General features: G+C 41.9%; 1 protein-coding gene across 3 annotated transcripts in view; it reads left to right on the forward strand.

The window, feature by feature from the left end:
* Positions 1 to 16,747, forward strand: part of LOC137623206 (kinesin-like protein KIF14) — a 224,063-nt gene that overhangs the window by 140,965 nt on the left and 66,351 nt on the right. For all 3 annotated transcript variants that reach the window (XM_068353920.1, XM_068353923.1, XM_068353922.1), the window contains exons 18-21: positions 3,363 to 3,511; positions 13,572 to 13,686; positions 14,022 to 14,189; positions 14,769 to 14,894. In XM_068353920.1, the coding sequence (XP_068210021.1) occupies positions 3,363 to 3,511; positions 13,572 to 13,686; positions 14,022 to 14,189; positions 14,769 to 14,894 (558 nt within the window). The remainder of the gene's footprint in view (positions 1 to 3,362; positions 3,512 to 13,571; positions 13,687 to 14,021; positions 14,190 to 14,768; positions 14,895 to 16,747) is intronic.

Raw genomic sequence — 16,747 nt, forward strand, 5'->3', positions numbered from 1 at the left:
TCTCTCCGTGGCGGAGGGATATGTGCCCTGAGGCGACCCGGGGTCAGCGCGTTGGTGCGCTACTGGGTCGTTGTCGTCAGTAAGCATCTGGTCGCGGCGTAGATCACATCCCGCCGTGTCTCTCACATCCCGCCCGACCCACCATTGAGTTCCACATGTCCCCTTTGTGTTTTCCTGTTCCTATCCTTTACTAGTGTTGCTTGTGGTTACCCTCGTGGAATCCCAACGCCGTTGTCCCGGTGCCAAGGCCGGTAAGTCATGCGGGGCATGGCTCTCCAAGGTTAACATCGATTCGCAAACGTTGTGCACCACGTGTCGAGGCAGTGTGTGTTCGCCAGCTTCCACGTGTCCAGAGTGTGAGTCATGGCCGGAACTTCAATGGACGTTGCACGGCACCAAAAAGAAGGCATCGAAGCAGTCACCGAAGAAGCCTGATCTTGGTTCGCTGATAACGTCTCCTTCAGCTCCTTCTGAGAACGGTTCCCCTTCCCCTTCCCTTACCCAAAGTAAGGGACGAGGTAAGGCCGTTGCGGGGAAACAGCCCATTGCTGTTCCCCATAAGTCTGTTATTAATAAACCCAATTGCATTGTGCCTACGCAGACGAGTGAGGAGTCTGCCATTGTTACGGGAGTGCTTTCGGTGGACGAGGTTCTGGTGCCCGCAGGACCCGTCTCGAATGAGAATCCGATGGGGGGGAGATCAGGGACACCAGCTCCTTCCCCACCACCTTGACAGTGTTTTTCAGGTGCAGCGACTTCAGGGGGCGACCAAGACAGGAAAAGACGAGCCACGTGCTCTTCTGACCTGGATTCCATTGTGGGGGCTGTGCCATGGATGCCCTTCAGGTCACCCATGCGGCCAGACAAGGAGTTTTCTGCCTGGTTTGCCTCACGTGGGTCACTGCTTACGCCTCCGGCGCCTTCTGTTTCGCTACCGCCTGATATTATGCAACCCGTTACCCTGGTAGCACAATTGCAAGCCCCCATGTTGGTGGCAGAGGATTCAGGAACCTCGGATAGCTCCTCCTCTTCTTCGTATTCCTCGGACGATACCTCGTCCTCCAGCTCTTCGTCGTCGGAAGACCCCAGCGACCGGAAGATGAAGAAAAAGAAAAAGAGATCGAAGAGGAAGAAGTCGAGCTCAAACTCAGGCCCGTCTAGGAAGAAGGTCAAATTTGCTAAGAAAAAGAGCAAGAAGAAGAAGAGTTCCAATAAGAAGAGGGCAAAATTGGGTAGGTTAGTTTTTTCCCCTTGTGGGCCAAACATGGCTCTTGCCGTTCTAGTGCCTACCTCGGTGGCTGCTGGAGCCGCTAACGTGCCTTTGCCCAGTGTCTCTTCGTCTCCGTCCACGCTTTGGATGCAGTTGTTGGCACATGCTAGCTTGTCTTTGCCCTTCCCCATCAAGTCACCGGTTCCATCCGTTCAGTGGAGGCAGCCGCTGGCTCAGCCCAGCAACATTGTTCCCATGCCCGTCTCACCGGCTCCATCCAGGCATCGGATGCAGCCGCTGGCACAGCATGGCAGTCACTCGCCACGGATTCCTCCGGGAGGGGGTAGACCCATGACGGCTACCTCCTCCTCGAGGGCTCCATCCATGATGCAGATAGCCGCTCCATCGAGTCAGCCGGATGCCAAGGATACGACCGCCCCCACGGATCCGACCGCCCCCATGGATCCAGCCCTGATCGAAGAATCAGCCGACACGGCGGATCAAGTGATAGTGGGCTTAGTGGATGCTGGAGATTGTTCGTCTGATGAAGCCTCCTCATACACTAAAGTTTTAGCCCTTATACGGCATCACCACAGGCTGGATGAGCCCAAACCATTCTCGGAGCAGGCCTGGCTTTCGGGTTTGGGTAGGATGGTGGACAACCCTATTCAGCCGAAACCACGGTTGACCCTACCAGTGGCTCCAGACGTGTCCCTGGGCATGGACCACATCAACTGTTTTGTCTAGGGACACAAGAACTCCCTCAGGGCCCAAGGGTCCTTCAAGCTCCTGCCCGGGCTTAGGACCCAGAAGAAATTCTATATGCCAGACGGCCTGCCTGCAGGCCCTCGAACAATGGAAGAAGCCGTTGCGGCTCTGAGCCAGGGCAGCACGGATGACAGGATCCTTTCTGCCCCCATGGTCTTCTCACAGGCGGAGGCCGCTATGATGGAAGACACATCTCAGGACATCATCAATGTGGCCTCCTGGTTGGATCTGTGGGCATGCACGTTAGCAGGCTTTCACCTGTACTTATGAGAGAGATTAAAAAAACAGTGGCTGAGAAGGGGAGCACATTGGTGTAAGGAACTGGAATGATATGCTGTATTCATAAAAACAAAAAATGTTTGTTTGAAAAAACTGTTAGGATTACACTAGCATCTACTCGTCAATCCAAATAGAAAATTAAAGGCAAAATTAGCATTCCTTTACGTAAAACTTCAGCATCAGGGTTACAAGATAAACAAATTTTGAATAAGAATAAAAAAATTATTCATATATTGGTCACTCATGTTTACTAAGCCATCTCAAACCAACCACCAATAAGAAAATACAGTATAAATCTGTGAAAATAATGTACTACAATAATTTCCCCTGAATCAATACTGTCCCTTCAATATCCAGTTCACCATAAAGCTGCAAAGTCACTTAAAATTTATCAAATTCTGAATAGTACGGCCGCATACAATGCCGTGCAGATCCCTGCGGGCCCACAATAACAATGTCTCGAAAAGTTTGTCAACAACAGTAGAACCTAAATTTCTCATTCTTGGAAGGGGTTTTGAATAAGTCTGAATTCAGGCTAACCTCGAACAGTCAGTCTCCTCCTAACATTTGAATTCACTTCTTGGGCCTCTGCCCAGATATGCCATTTCAATAGCTCCTGTTAACTATTAATGTCTATGACACACTCTCATATAGCAACACAGTAGCTTACTTCTAGTTACAAGGCAAGTTATATGGATACAGAGCAGCTTCACAGACTAGTACAGACTGGTAACAGGCAATATTCTAAATTCTCTAGAGAATACCCTAATTCTCTCTCCCTTACACTCCCTACTGAGTGTAGGGGGCTGCTGTCAATGCCTTGATTATGTAGCTATCAATACCTGGAAATAAGATAATAACGAATAAAAGCATTTTTTTGGAAACGGGCAAAGAGGGATAATCAAAATTAAGTTTTTAATAATAATAGTGTAAAAATTATTTATTTCATAGCCACAAACCATTAAAGTTTTCCTAGACACAAACAACTATTTTATTTCAATGATAATAATAGTAACAATTAATTATTCTTAAATATAAAATTATATTTCTTTTTGTAGAGTTGATTGCCTGAAGTTTATTTAATTATCTTTTTTTTTTTTTGCAGTTAGAACATGGAGACAGAGTGGTCTTGGCTGGCATTTATTACTTTAGACTCAATGATCCAAAGCCCGGATTGAATTCAAAAGAGGAAACTTCAGGCACCATGGATTTCTTTACTTCACAGGAAGAGTTACTTCGAGAGCAAGAAAAAAGGTATTTACAGTATATGTAATGTAGAAGTTGGGTACATAAATTGATGGATTGATTTCGAGTTATCTGGTATTGTAATCAGTACGTAGAATATTCTTCCATGTGGGTTTTATTTTTGGTGACGTAATTATGCAACCTTTGCTTGTTTTCCCTCAATTAATTTTCAAGTCAACTTATGTTTCCATTTATAAATTTAACAAATAAGAAAAAGATAGCTACAGTATTTATTTCAGCACCAAATTCAAACCTTTTAGCTCTTTACTATGGAGATATATTTTGGTGACAACTGAAACTAGCAGTTAAGCTTTTAGTGAGGTGCTACCACCTTCTGCTAGTTAGTGGGAAATAGACCAACCACCCCTCTCATACACAAAGACCCTCTTAATGAGAGAATGCCTTGATGAAGTCATTGAGCTTCAGCACGGCATTTCATTCCCGTGCTGAATCTTGGTGACGGGCAAGAGGGCTCTCGAACTTCGGGAAATTGCTCCCCCAGTTCGAATCTAAATTTCTCTCTTTAATCTTTTTCTTCTGCTTAATATTACTTCGACCTTCTCCTAATTTTATCAAATTTCCTTTCTTTCATCTTGCTGTCCTATCTCTATGATTATTATTTTTCTTAGTTATATATATATATGTAGATGTATGCATATATATATATTTATTTATTTTATTTGTTCATTTATTTTTTTATCTATTTTTTTCTATTTTATTTAAATGGCGTGGATATTTCCACATTCGTTATTACTGCCTGCTTAGATGAATGGGAGAAGGGATCACGGTTGGGAGGTATTCGCATTCAAAGCTATATATGAGAGTATTGGATGATCTCAGCCATCCCAAAGATGGTTTGGACCTTTTTGGCGGAACTACTCTCAAGGGTTGGGTCATCGGAATCCAGGGGGATCCAATCCTTGAGGTGGGACTCTTGGCTTTTGGCCGGAAGCCCATCATTACAGATATGGGGAGGATGATTCCATATTACTTTGGTCTCAGTCCTAACAGGCGGGTTTAGCTTACACCTGTGCCTCTATATCTGTTTTGATGCTATCCTTCGGGTAGGGTATGGAGTGGACCATCGGGGAAATATACTCTCATTGTGCCGATAGTGGCGAATGCAAATTTCCTTTCCAACGTATGATACTTTCTTATAATTCTCAAGCAGGTACCCCAACAAAACAACAAAAAACCTGAAAATCCCTCCCTTAAATATGGACCCTTCAAATACTGACTCCCCATCCCCTGGATTTGCTGACTCCCCCCCGGCACTGTTGACGACTTCTGCTACTGAAATTAAGGAAAACTCTGTTGACGACCTTCGAACTAAAAAGGACCACTCTACTGATGTTAAAAAATCTAGCAATTTGGGTAACACAGGGAAACTACGATTCCTTCATGTTTCCCAAATCCCATTAGAGACAAATTATGATGATATATATAGAGCATTTGAGTGCTATGGATTGATAAAGGAAATACGGATGCGACTTGGAGATGAAAAATGGGACTCTTGGATATCTTTTGAAAGTCATGATGAAGCGTTTAATGCCATAAGTAATATTAGTAGTATCAAAATTAACGAATTGAACATCATGGGAGCTCTTTGTAATAAGGTCCCAAAGGAATTGGATGTGTACAAACCTGCTGATTGGTTTGAAAAAGATAGAAATGTACCCATGCCTTCACAGAGAAAACCCAAACCACCTATGTGGCTCTTAGCTGAACCTAAAGGGATAATAGGGAATTATTTTAAGATATGTAAGTTTATCCAAAAAAAAAGTAGGAACCATAGCACCTGGAGATATATCTCGTTTTGGGAAGAACAGTTATCTCATCCATGCCAAATCTTCGACTCAGTCTGCAATACTGTCTAACTTACAGACAGGCAGTGATGAAATTACATTGGAAATGAAACCTCATCTAAATTTTAGTTATGGAAGGGGAGTGGTCTTTAATAAGGACCTATACGAATTTACAGAGGAGGAGATACTTTCTATGTGTCCATTAAATGTATGGAAAGTGCATAAGGTTCCTGGAACTTCAATGATTATACTTACTTTCCAGGATGCTGATGTACCTTTCCATATTTTTATTGAAAATGAAAGGATTAAAGTTCGACCTTTCAAACAAAAGCCCCTGCAATGTTTTAATTGTTTTAAATTTGGACACCCATCCAAAGTTTGCAAAAATGGAAAAATGTGTGGTATTTGCTCCAAAACTTATCATGGAGAATGTACACTTGAGGCCAGGTGTTCAAATTGCAATTTGAATCATAAATCAACTGATAGGATATGCGAACTGTATAAGTTGGAGGAAGCTGCCCTAAACAAATCAAGTTTAGAACACATAAGTGTGGGACATGCAAAAAGAATGTTGAATAAATCAACCAGCTATGCAAAGGCCTTAAAATCAAAGGTAAATTTACCACAGGAGACAGCAACCCCACCTAGCACTGCCAGTAATTCTAAGAAAAGAAATACAACCTCTGATGATAAAGTACTGCATGACAAAGTAATCGTATTGCCTTCTGAGGCTTTGCCACAGCGTATTAAAAATGGGTCATTGCCCATTTCTGTACAGCCTTCGTCCCCCATTACTAACATTAGTACTAACCTCTCCCAGGCCATGTCCTTGCCTGATTTGATAGAGATGCCACCTGACACTAAGTTACCAGGTGCACCTGTATTGGGGAAGGTGCAAAAACCTGGTAGCTCAAAACCTACTAATCGGAAAAGAGAGAGACCTCCATCTCTCTCACCCCCTTCCATAAGAAATATCAAAATTACGACGTCAAATAAATATGATGATTTGTCTGTTGATATTTCTGATCTGGAAGTCAATTTAAATAAATCGGAAATTCAAGTGGAGGTCCACCAACCTCCTCAACAATCAGATCAAAAAGACAAAAAGAAAATCATAAATTCTAAACCCAATCTATCAAGACCTTCTTTAATAAAACCACCTAAAAATAGTGTTAGATCAAAAACTGCTAATGGGAAGACTCCATCCAAGGGGTCTACCAAATTATAAACCATAGTTTTTTCCTCCATTTTGCAATGGAATTGTCAGGGTTTAAGGGCCAAATATGAAGAACTTAAGCTCCTTATTCATGAGCATTCCCCCATAATTATTTGTCTACAGGAGAGCAAACTTGATCATAATACCCCATGTCCTCGCGAATACATTAGTTATAGGACACCATATGATCACCAAGTGGGGAGCCATGGCGGAAGTCTCATATACGTTCGTCGAGATGTTCCCCAAGTTTCTCTGTCTATTCGTACACCTCTGCAGGCAGTGGTTGTACAGATCGACATAGGGCGAAAATATACAATTTGTTCTCTGTACTTGCCTCCAAATGATAACATTTTGTATGACAACTTAGTGGAGGTGATTCAACAACTCCCTCAACCTTTTCTTTTACTTGGAGATTTGAATGGTAGACATCCTTTGTGGGGTGATGTTTTAGCAAACACGAGGGGAAATATCATATCATCAATTGTGGAAAATGAAGATGTGGGACTCCTTAATACAGGAGAGCCCACACACTTTCATGTCCAGACAGGTACCTTGTCATGTATTGACCTATCAATCGTAAGCTCTAATTGCCTTCTCGACTTTGATTGGAGAACATTAGATGATTGGCATACTAGTGATCACGCACCAATCATTATAAACACCAACAATGGTCCACCTTTACAGGGATCGCCACGATGGAATCTTGACAAGGCGGACTGGGATAAATTTCGTGAACTAAGCGAAATTGAGGGGGATGCAGGACAAGTTGAAAATATCGATGATGCCATAGACTTACTGAATGGAACTCTCCATACAGCTGGAGTCAATTCAATTCCCAAAACAACAGGGTTATTCAAACGACGACCCGTCCCGTGGTGGTCTTCAGAACTAACTGCCCTCCACAGAGCCACAAGAAGATCTCTAACACGATTGCGTAGACGCAGAACTGATGAGAATTTAATTATGTACAAGAAATGTAGAGCACAGTTCCGTCGTGCCATGAAAGAAGCAAGGCGCCAGTCATGGATGTCTTTTGTTTCCTCCATTAACAGTAGGACACCACCATCTGCTGTGTGGAGGAAAGTAAAAAAGATAGCTGGCAAATTCACCCCCAACCCACCACCAGTGTTGAAGGTGAATGGCCAGTATGTAACCGAAGCAAATGATGTTAGCAATGCCCTGGCTAATCATTTTTCAAATGTATCCAGCAAGTGTGAAGGAGCCCCTGGTCACCAGTATAGGAGCACTGAAGAAAAGAAAATTTTAAATTTTGCAACAAGAAGGGAAGAGTCGTATAATTCTCCTTTCACTGAAAGAGAATTTGATTCCGCACTTGCTCATTGCAATGATACAGCCCCTGGACCCGATGGAATTCCATATGCAATGATTAAACATGTACATTTTAATACAAAGCTATTTATTTTAAGTATTATTAATAGAATATGGCATGATCATAGTTACCCAAGTGTTTGGGAACTAGCCATTATTTTAGCCTTTTTAAAACCCGGTAAAGACAAGTTTTTAGCAGCAAACTATCGTCCAATTGCATTGACATCTTGTTTATGTAAAATCATGGAGAAGATGGTCAATGCAAGGCTGGTGTGGTACCTTGAAAAGAAAGGTATTTTATCACCGATTCAATGTGGATTCCGAAAAATGCACTCAACGACTGATGTGTTGATACGACTAGAGTCTTCTATTTGTGAAGCCTTTGCTTCCAAACAGCACCATGTTACAGTATTTTTTGACCTTGAAAAGGCATATGATACCACATGGAGATATGGTATTCTTAAAACCATTCATGAATTGGGATTGAGAGGAGAGCTGCCACTATTTATTCAGGCATTTCTTTCACGTAGAGTTTTTCAAGTGAGAGTGGGGGAAACTCTATCAGAGAGTAAGTGCCAGGAAGAAGGAGTTCCTCAGGGTAGTGTGCTGAGTGTAACCCTTTTTGCACTAGCAATTAATGGGATATCCTCAGCCATTCCCCAGGATGTTCTCTCAACATTATTTGTGGATGATCTCTCAATATCATTTGCTGGCACTAAAATGGCAATGGTTGAGAGAAAAATCCAACTCTCTATTGATAAAATTATCCAGTGGGCTGACATGAATGGATTTAAGTTCTCGACAAGTAAAACTACCATTGTCCATTTTTGTCGTATCCGGGGAGTACATCCAGACCCGGATATATACATTAAAAGTCAACGGATACCATGTGCAAGAGAAGCTAAATTTTTAGGTTTGATATTTGATTGTAGGCTGACATGGGTTTCTCACTTAAAAGCATTAAAAGCTAAATGTGTTGAAGCTCTGAATATCTTAAAAGTATTATCCCATACATCATGGGGGGCAGACCGCAGTACTATTTTAAAATTATACAAGGCCTTGATTTTTTCCAAAATTAGTTATGGTTGTGAGGTATATTCTTCAGCCACCTCAAGCCGGTTAAAAATATTAGACTCGATACATCATGCAGGTATTAGATTGTCTACTGGAGCTTTTAAAACCTCGCCTATCCCAAGTCTCCTTGTTGATGCTGGAGAGTTACCTCTAGACCTTTACCGAATGTCTTCCATTCTTCGGTATTGGTTTAGATTGCAAAGACTCCCTAACTCTCTAGCCTTTCAGACTGCAAGCCTTGTAAGACACGCATCATACTTTGAGTTGCACCCAAAATCTCCTCAACCCTATGGCTTTCGGGTGAAACGATTATTAAATAGTCTGGATATAATTAGAAATAAGGTACTTCCATTCAAGGTATCATCAACGCCTCCATGGAAGTTACCAGAGATATCTTTTTGTAAATATTTTATTGGAGATAAGAAGAATATGTCAGACCTAGAAGCCAGGTCTCTTTTTAATGAACATGTTAAAGAACATAGAGGATCAACTTTTATCTATACTGATGGCTCCAAATCTGATGCTGGCGTTGGATTTGGAGTACATAGTAATGGTTTTAATTGTAGAGGTGCACTTCCTCTGACCGCTTCCATATTTACTGCCGAACTGTATGGCATATTAACCGCTATTGAGAAAATAGCATTGGAGAAGGAGGGTAATTTTACAATTTTTAGTGATGCAAGGAGTGTCCTTCAAGCTATGGAAGTTTTTAATTCTAATAACCCTCTAGTTTTAAAGATTTTAGAATGGCTTCTCATTATTGGACGGAGAGGTATAACAGTTCAATTTTGTTGGGTTCCAGCACATGTAGGTGTGTCTGGGAATGAGAAGGCAGATTCACTGGCTAAGGAGGCTGCATCCGAGTTGCTGCCAAGAAGGTATCCCATTGCCTGTAATGATTTCTTACCTGTCATCAAGAACTTGGTTTGCAATAAATGGCAACAGCAATGGGATAGTCAAGATGGCAATAAAATGCGAGAGATAGCAAATGACATATCTCCTTGGAGGTATAATATGATGCCCCGAAAATGGGAGACGTCTCTTTGTCGTCTCCGTATTGGTCACACTCGGTTGACACACGAGTTTCTGCTGAAGGGCCAACACCAACCGTATTGTGATGACTGCTTAGTACCTCTAACAGTAAGGCATTTGCTGACCGAATGCCCCAATTATAACAACTTGCGGAATAGATATTTGTTTGAGGCTCGAGGTGAGGGTGGCAGGTTCATCCTTGCCAAGATTCTTGGAAATGATGTGTCCTACCATGCAAGTGGCATTTTTAGATTTATTTCAGAAGCAGGTCTTCTGAAAAATATTTAACTTTTATTACATTCAACTTTTATGATTTTAATTGAATACTCTTTTATTTTTTATTTTATTTTATCTTTTATTTTTGTATACATAAATTAAATGTTACCGGCGTCAATGACCTCAGATGTCAGGATGCCTGAAAACTTTAAATCAATCAATCAATCATACACAAAGTAATCAACACAAGCTACTTTTATTTTGGCTCGGAAGAGAATGGACGCTGTGTGATCTCTTCCGCTTTATTCGTTTGTCCAGGCAGGGAAGGGCATTGTTGCACCTTCATGTCTTCCTTGGAGATAGAGTCTTATGCACTTTGTCTTGCTTGCAGAGGGTAACGTCTGTACACAGAGGTCTTGTAATGTGTGCAGGGAGTAGCCTCTCTCCCAGTGGCGAAGATTTGGTAAATGTAGGAAGAAGGCTAAGAGGGATTTTTCCCTTCAGACAGTGTTCCTACTTGCTTTGGCTTCAGCCAAGAGAGTTATGAGGCTCACTGGTGATAGACCTGTTCGCCAGAAGGCTCAGCACGAAGCTCCCAGTGTTCTGTTCTCCTGTGCCAGACCCAGCAGCAGCGTTCGAGAATGCCTTCCAGCACCCATGGGACGGACTCGACGTGTATGCCTTTCCCCCTTCGGGATTCTCAGGCAGGTGCTCAACAGGCTCAGGCAATCAAGGGCAACAGTGATGACTTTGGTAGCGACCTGATGGCCGGAGAGGGAGTGGTTCGCTGATCTACAGGACCTGGCCACCCTTCCTCCGTGGCCCCTACCAGTAAGGGAAGACCTTCTGCACCAGCCTCACTTTCGAAGGTTTCACGAAAACCCTCAGTGCCTCCAGCTACATGCTTGGAGGTTATCGAGCGCCTGTTGAGAAAAGAAGGATACTCGGGGAAGACGGCTTCGAGGATGTCAGGGTATCTGCGGAAGTCCTCGATCGTGGTGTACCAGGCCAAGTGGGCCACGTTTGTGAAGTGGTGTGCCACGCAGAACCTGAGGCCTCTGGGTGCGTCAGTCCACAAGATTGCAGACTTCCTGCTCCACCTGAGGGACAACCTGGGGGTCTCCATTCCAGCCATCAAGGGGGTCCAAGCGGCCCTGGGGCAGGTCTTTCAGCTCAGAGGCATCAACCTGGGGGCCTTTCGCCAGATTACCATGCTCATCAGAAGTTTCGAGGATTCTTGTTCCCCACGCGCCGCTCGGGTCTTGCAGTGGGACGTAGCCAAGGTTCTCAAAGTTTTGACAAGACCTCCCTTCGAGCCCCTCAAGGATATTCTAGATAAAGACCTCACCCTCAAGACGGTGTTCTTGCTTGCTCGAGTGAGCTCCACGGATTGTCATTCGAGGTCTCGCACTCGAAAGGGTGGAAGGACCTGTCCTTTAAGTTCCTGCCTGAGTTTGTGGCTAAAAATCAGAACCTGGCCATTGCAGACCCGAGGTTCGAGGTGTTCTCGGTCCCGGCCATCCCTCACTCAGACAACCTGGAAGACTTGCTCCTGTGCCCAGTGAGAACGATCAGAAAATACCTTAGCAGGACAGCCAGACTCCGGTCGGACATCAAAAGTCTGTTTGTCTCCTCAGGCCCGGTAAAGAAGGCTGTGTCGAAGAACACGATCTCCTTCTGGCTTCGGCAAGTCATCAATAGAGCTTACGCCAGTGAGGGGTCATCAGTCCCTGGTAACCCGCGACTCCATGATATTAGAGGTCGTAGCACTTCTTTGGCCTTTGACAGCAACATGTCAGTGGGCCAAATCATGCGAGCAGGCACATGGTCCAGGCAGTCCACCCTTACGGCCCACTACCTGAAAGACTGCACGAGGAAGTCCCTGGACTCCTTCTCCATTGGACCAGTGATTTCCGCCTTTCAACAAGTTTAGAGCTACGGCCCCGGGTAGCCTGAAACAGGTAATTGTGAGCGACACATATTCCCCCCTTACTTCCCCTTCCTTGTTACCCTTTCCCTTCCCTTCCCTCCTCCCATGTGAGAGATGGATGTTTTGGAAGCCCATGCTCGTATTATTTATAAAGGTGGGTTTATACAAACAGTTAGACTTTTGTGTGGTTCCCCTAACTCTCCTACCCTGTTCTTTATGTCATCTGGACCTAGCTGCCTATCAAGGTCCCGTGCCCTTGGATGGTAGTGATGGGTCTTCCGGCCTGTAAGTCTACCCCCACCTCCTAAAGTGTAAGTCTCCTAAGAAAGTACAGTAGTTCAAGGTAAGTACTCTGTGTTGGAACAAATCACAAATTTTAAGTAATTTGTATTTTTCCCAACAGTACTTACCTCGAACTACTTTCGGGTTATTTCCCACCGATCCTGCCCCGGGTGCCTTACAGGTTTTCGAGGTAGAGACTCGTATGCTTACTGACGACAACGACCCAGTAGCGCACCCACGCGCTGACCCCGGGTCGCCTTAGGGCACGTATCCCTCCGCCACGGAGGGACCCGACAAGGGAAAACGGAGATGGGGGGGACCGTGCAAAATTCTTGGTAGGATAGGGAGGAGATCCCAGATACTCCTAAGAAAGTAGTTCGAGGTAAGTACTGTTAGGAAAATACAAATTACTTAAAATTTGTGATCCTTATTTGTTATGCATAATAAATGATTACTTTGATAGCAGTTAAAATATTGTTTTATTATTAGTTCTTACCTTTGAGACAGACGATAGCGGTAAACGCGTGTGTGTTCAAAAGGAGAGGGAGGGAGGAAGCAAAGTAGAGAGAGTTGAACGGTATCCTATTAATACTCATCCTTATACCTAGCACAACACCTAAACTTTAAATGAACATAATTGAGCTTAGCTTAAATTTTTCAACTTTTTTTTTATATATGTAACTTTTATCGAATGTCAGTGTACTGTACTCTGTTCATAATAGTGTAGCAACTCAAACACATGCACACCACACTCATGGTTCTCAATAATTTCATGCTTCCTCTTCATCGTCATCATGCGTTTTCTTTTCTCAATGCCAACCTTATCACTCGGCTCTTTAGGACCCATCACTTATTACAAAGAATGTTCATATATACAGTGAAATCCCATAAATAATGCAAGCACAACACTGAAGATGTTTATAGAAGTCAACAACCACATGAACTGAACGAGTGATGCTCCCAAGAGCTCTGCCATCTAGCGTTAGCATCTGTAAATATGTTCGTATCTCAATGCAAAATTTTGCTCACAGTCTGGCTCGTATCTCAGAATTCCAATGTGTTGGAGCGCTCGTATGTCATTGTATTACTGTTTAGGAAATATCGTAATTCCGGGAGCACTGAAGCATTATGCTTTTCAAAGTTTTAATGAGTAATGTAAATATTTAGATGCCAATGATTTTTCAGGTTGAGAGAAGAAGCCGACAAAGCCCTAGCGGTGAGCAAAGCCGAGCTAGAGATGGAGATGCGCCTTCAACGTGATAAGCTGTTACAGGATATATATGATGCTTCCAGTAACTTGGTAATGTTTTATTGTTGAAGTTATCCTTGAATAGATTATAAGTTTGTCCCAAAATTCTCTTTCCTTTTAAGAAACCTTTTGGCTTTGGAACTTTGCTCATAAGACCAGCCTCTTGGGTGCATTTTAAGGCACCACTGTTCCACATAAGGCATTTCTATGCCATTTCCACTTACTTGAATAAGCTGTTAAATCTTGAAGGTAAAACTGTAGTAAAGTAGGAAGCCCCGTACCTCACTGTCATCCTAATCACATACTGTAGATACTTTATTGATGCTGACCTTTGTTTTACCACATCTTTTATTTTGTTTAGATGTATAATCATCTTGTTTTGGCAGAAAAACAAGGAGCAACTGGTGTGCGAGTTAGAGGACAAGCAGTGGAAGTTAGAGGAAGAAAAACGTCTATTAGAAGAACAGCTCCAGCGGAACAAGGAGAACACACATTGTCTTGATATCTCTCTTTGCCCATCTCCTCGATATCCCAGGTCCAACATTCTCCAGGAGGTTTGTATAAAGTTAATTTGTTTTATATTTAAAGTTGTTTTCATGTGCCCTGAACAGTTAGTGTTGCTGGTTTTGAAATTTCTTCATGCACGCTTAAAATTTAAAGTTATTGTATATTAGCTTTTCGTTTTATTCAATGTAATTAACATTTACTTATTATTGAAAGATTCCAATTAATTTAAAAAATAAGAATTTAAGGGTAATTTTGCAAATAATTCAGTTATTTTGCCTAAATAGATTTTGATGTAGTTTTTTAGAGTTGTGCTGTCTTGCAGAGTTCTCAGTATAGAATACAGTAATTGGTTACATTGTGTGTTAAACCCTGAGAAGTACTCTATGGAGAGTCGCCAATCTTTGTAGCAGGTCTGCCCCTTTTTGGATTTAAATTTTCATTTATAACTTTTTACCTCCCCTTCTATAAAGCTATCCAGTATCTTTAAATTTAACTTTATATTTGTAACCTCTTATTTAAGAGAAAATCCTTTGGATCACCTTTACAAGAATATGTGTATGTGATTTATGGGGCTTGTTGATAATGATTTTCAGTCACAGCACAGATTTATGATGTTTTGATTTCAGGTGGAAGCAGTTTTTAACGACTCGGTTATGGAAATTCGCAAAGAGGGTCCTTTTTATGCCCCTCCTAGAATTGCTTTTATGATTAAAGAAGCTAACCAGATAACCAAGAAGCTTAGGAAACCCTACGTAAGTCATCCAAGTATACATTAGATTTTGATTGTTTCTTCTTTCAATTTAACTGACCTCTGATCATGCACTCTTAGAATATTCTTGAAATTACATCCTTCCTGTAATGATAATAAAGACTAAAGGCATAATGCACTATAGTTCATTTCAAGGAAAACTTTTGCAATTACAGTTGAACTTGAAGTAAGGCCAGTTGGATGCCAAGAGGCCAGATGTTCATTTAATGTTCAGTTGTTAGCTTATGGTCGAAGGAATTTGTTTCAAAATTTTCATATTTCATATTTGAACCAATGTTTAATAAATACACTTGAGAAAAAATCTACCTTGGAAGTTTGTGTAATTTACGAATTATTTTTAATTTATTTTTTAATGTTTAAGTATTAAGTTTAGTTGGAAATTTGTTATTTGTGTGAAACAATGTACTGATGGGATTATATACTGAAAATTTCCTAGTAATAAGATGCGAAGAAATGTGTTTACTCATATGAAAATCACTAAAATGGAAAGTTGTAACAGATATTTTCACATTTGTCTCTCTTTACGCAGTTATTGATGTGCAAATTGATTAAATGTTTAAAGACATAGGATAGAAACTTAGTCATATACCATAAGTATTTATTCTCACAGTTAAAAATCATAATACGTAAAGAATGCAAAAGGAAGCGGGAAAAGTTTGCAACAATTTTATGAAACGATAAGGACCACGACTCCAGATCTGGTAATGGTCTGGTTCCTCACTGATCTCACCTTCACCATTCCATAAAATCATAAACAAATTGTCATCTTTTACAGAAATAGATGGTGAAAGTGTTAAAAAAGTAGGAACAGGAAATTGATATACAGTATATAGTATGGGTGAAAGGCTGCATACAGTTAACCCCTCCATTTTTTGTGCCTCTTAAATTGGACATTGGAGAGTAAAGTACAATTTAGCTACAGTAGACTAGGAAATCTGTAAAAATATAGTTAGCTGTTATGGTTTGATACAAAGTAATTTTTATTTAATGCCAGCAGGATAGGCATATCAGGCCTGAAGTAAATGTAAAACCTATGTGAAAGAAAAGGAATGGTGTATAACTTAATTTTCTTGTCTTATTTCTATAGCACTTCCTGTTGTTTATATTGCTTAGTCTCCAAAGCTAACTCAACAGCAATGCTACCACATAAACTAAAAGATTTCCTGTTCTTCCCGTAAAGAGGCCACGCCTCCCACCAAGGTTTCATTTGATGACTAATGGCAACTCGAGGTAAGGCTTGGTATAGCTTGCTCTATTCTGCCTCTAACATACCTCGAACAGTCAATAATTATCCTATATTAGCAACTCCAGGAGTTTCCAAAAGATTTTGTAAACCATAGTTGCTCTTACACAAATACAAACTTTTGTCCTTTAATAGGAGTATGATTTCAGCAAAGCTAAAAGTCAACAGATTAAATTTATAATGAGGTGTTGATAGTTACTGACTAAGTTGTTGGTATGCCATGCGCACCCGACAGGCCACTGAGGGGCCACTTGGATTTTAGCATACGAGTAGTACACATTTACTTCTCTGCGCCTTAATCTTTCTTTGTGTTTGCTAGGATGTAGACTCCTTGAGCAGACATGTGGGGCTGCCCTGGTAAGCCTGGTTGCAATTGTGACAGGTTTATGGGCAAGATAGAGGTGGATCCCTGTCACCCTTATACTTTTTGCATGGGGCACGACTGTTTGCAGTCATCCCCTATGACAAGTGCAAGTTGTAGTCTCCTCTAAAGTGGGTAGAGTTTGGAAGGAAGAGGAAGAAGACTGAGAGTGAGACTTTGGCTTTAGATGTTACGATGCCAAAACTGTTGCCGGGGAAGCTCTAGTTCCTCC

The sequence above is a fragment of the Palaemon carinicauda genome, chromosome 30, assembly GCF_036898095.1.
Source record: "Palaemon carinicauda isolate YSFRI2023 chromosome 30, ASM3689809v2, whole genome shotgun sequence".
NCBI classification, from domain to species: Eukaryota; Metazoa; Arthropoda; class Malacostraca; order Decapoda; family Palaemonidae; genus Palaemon; species Palaemon carinicauda.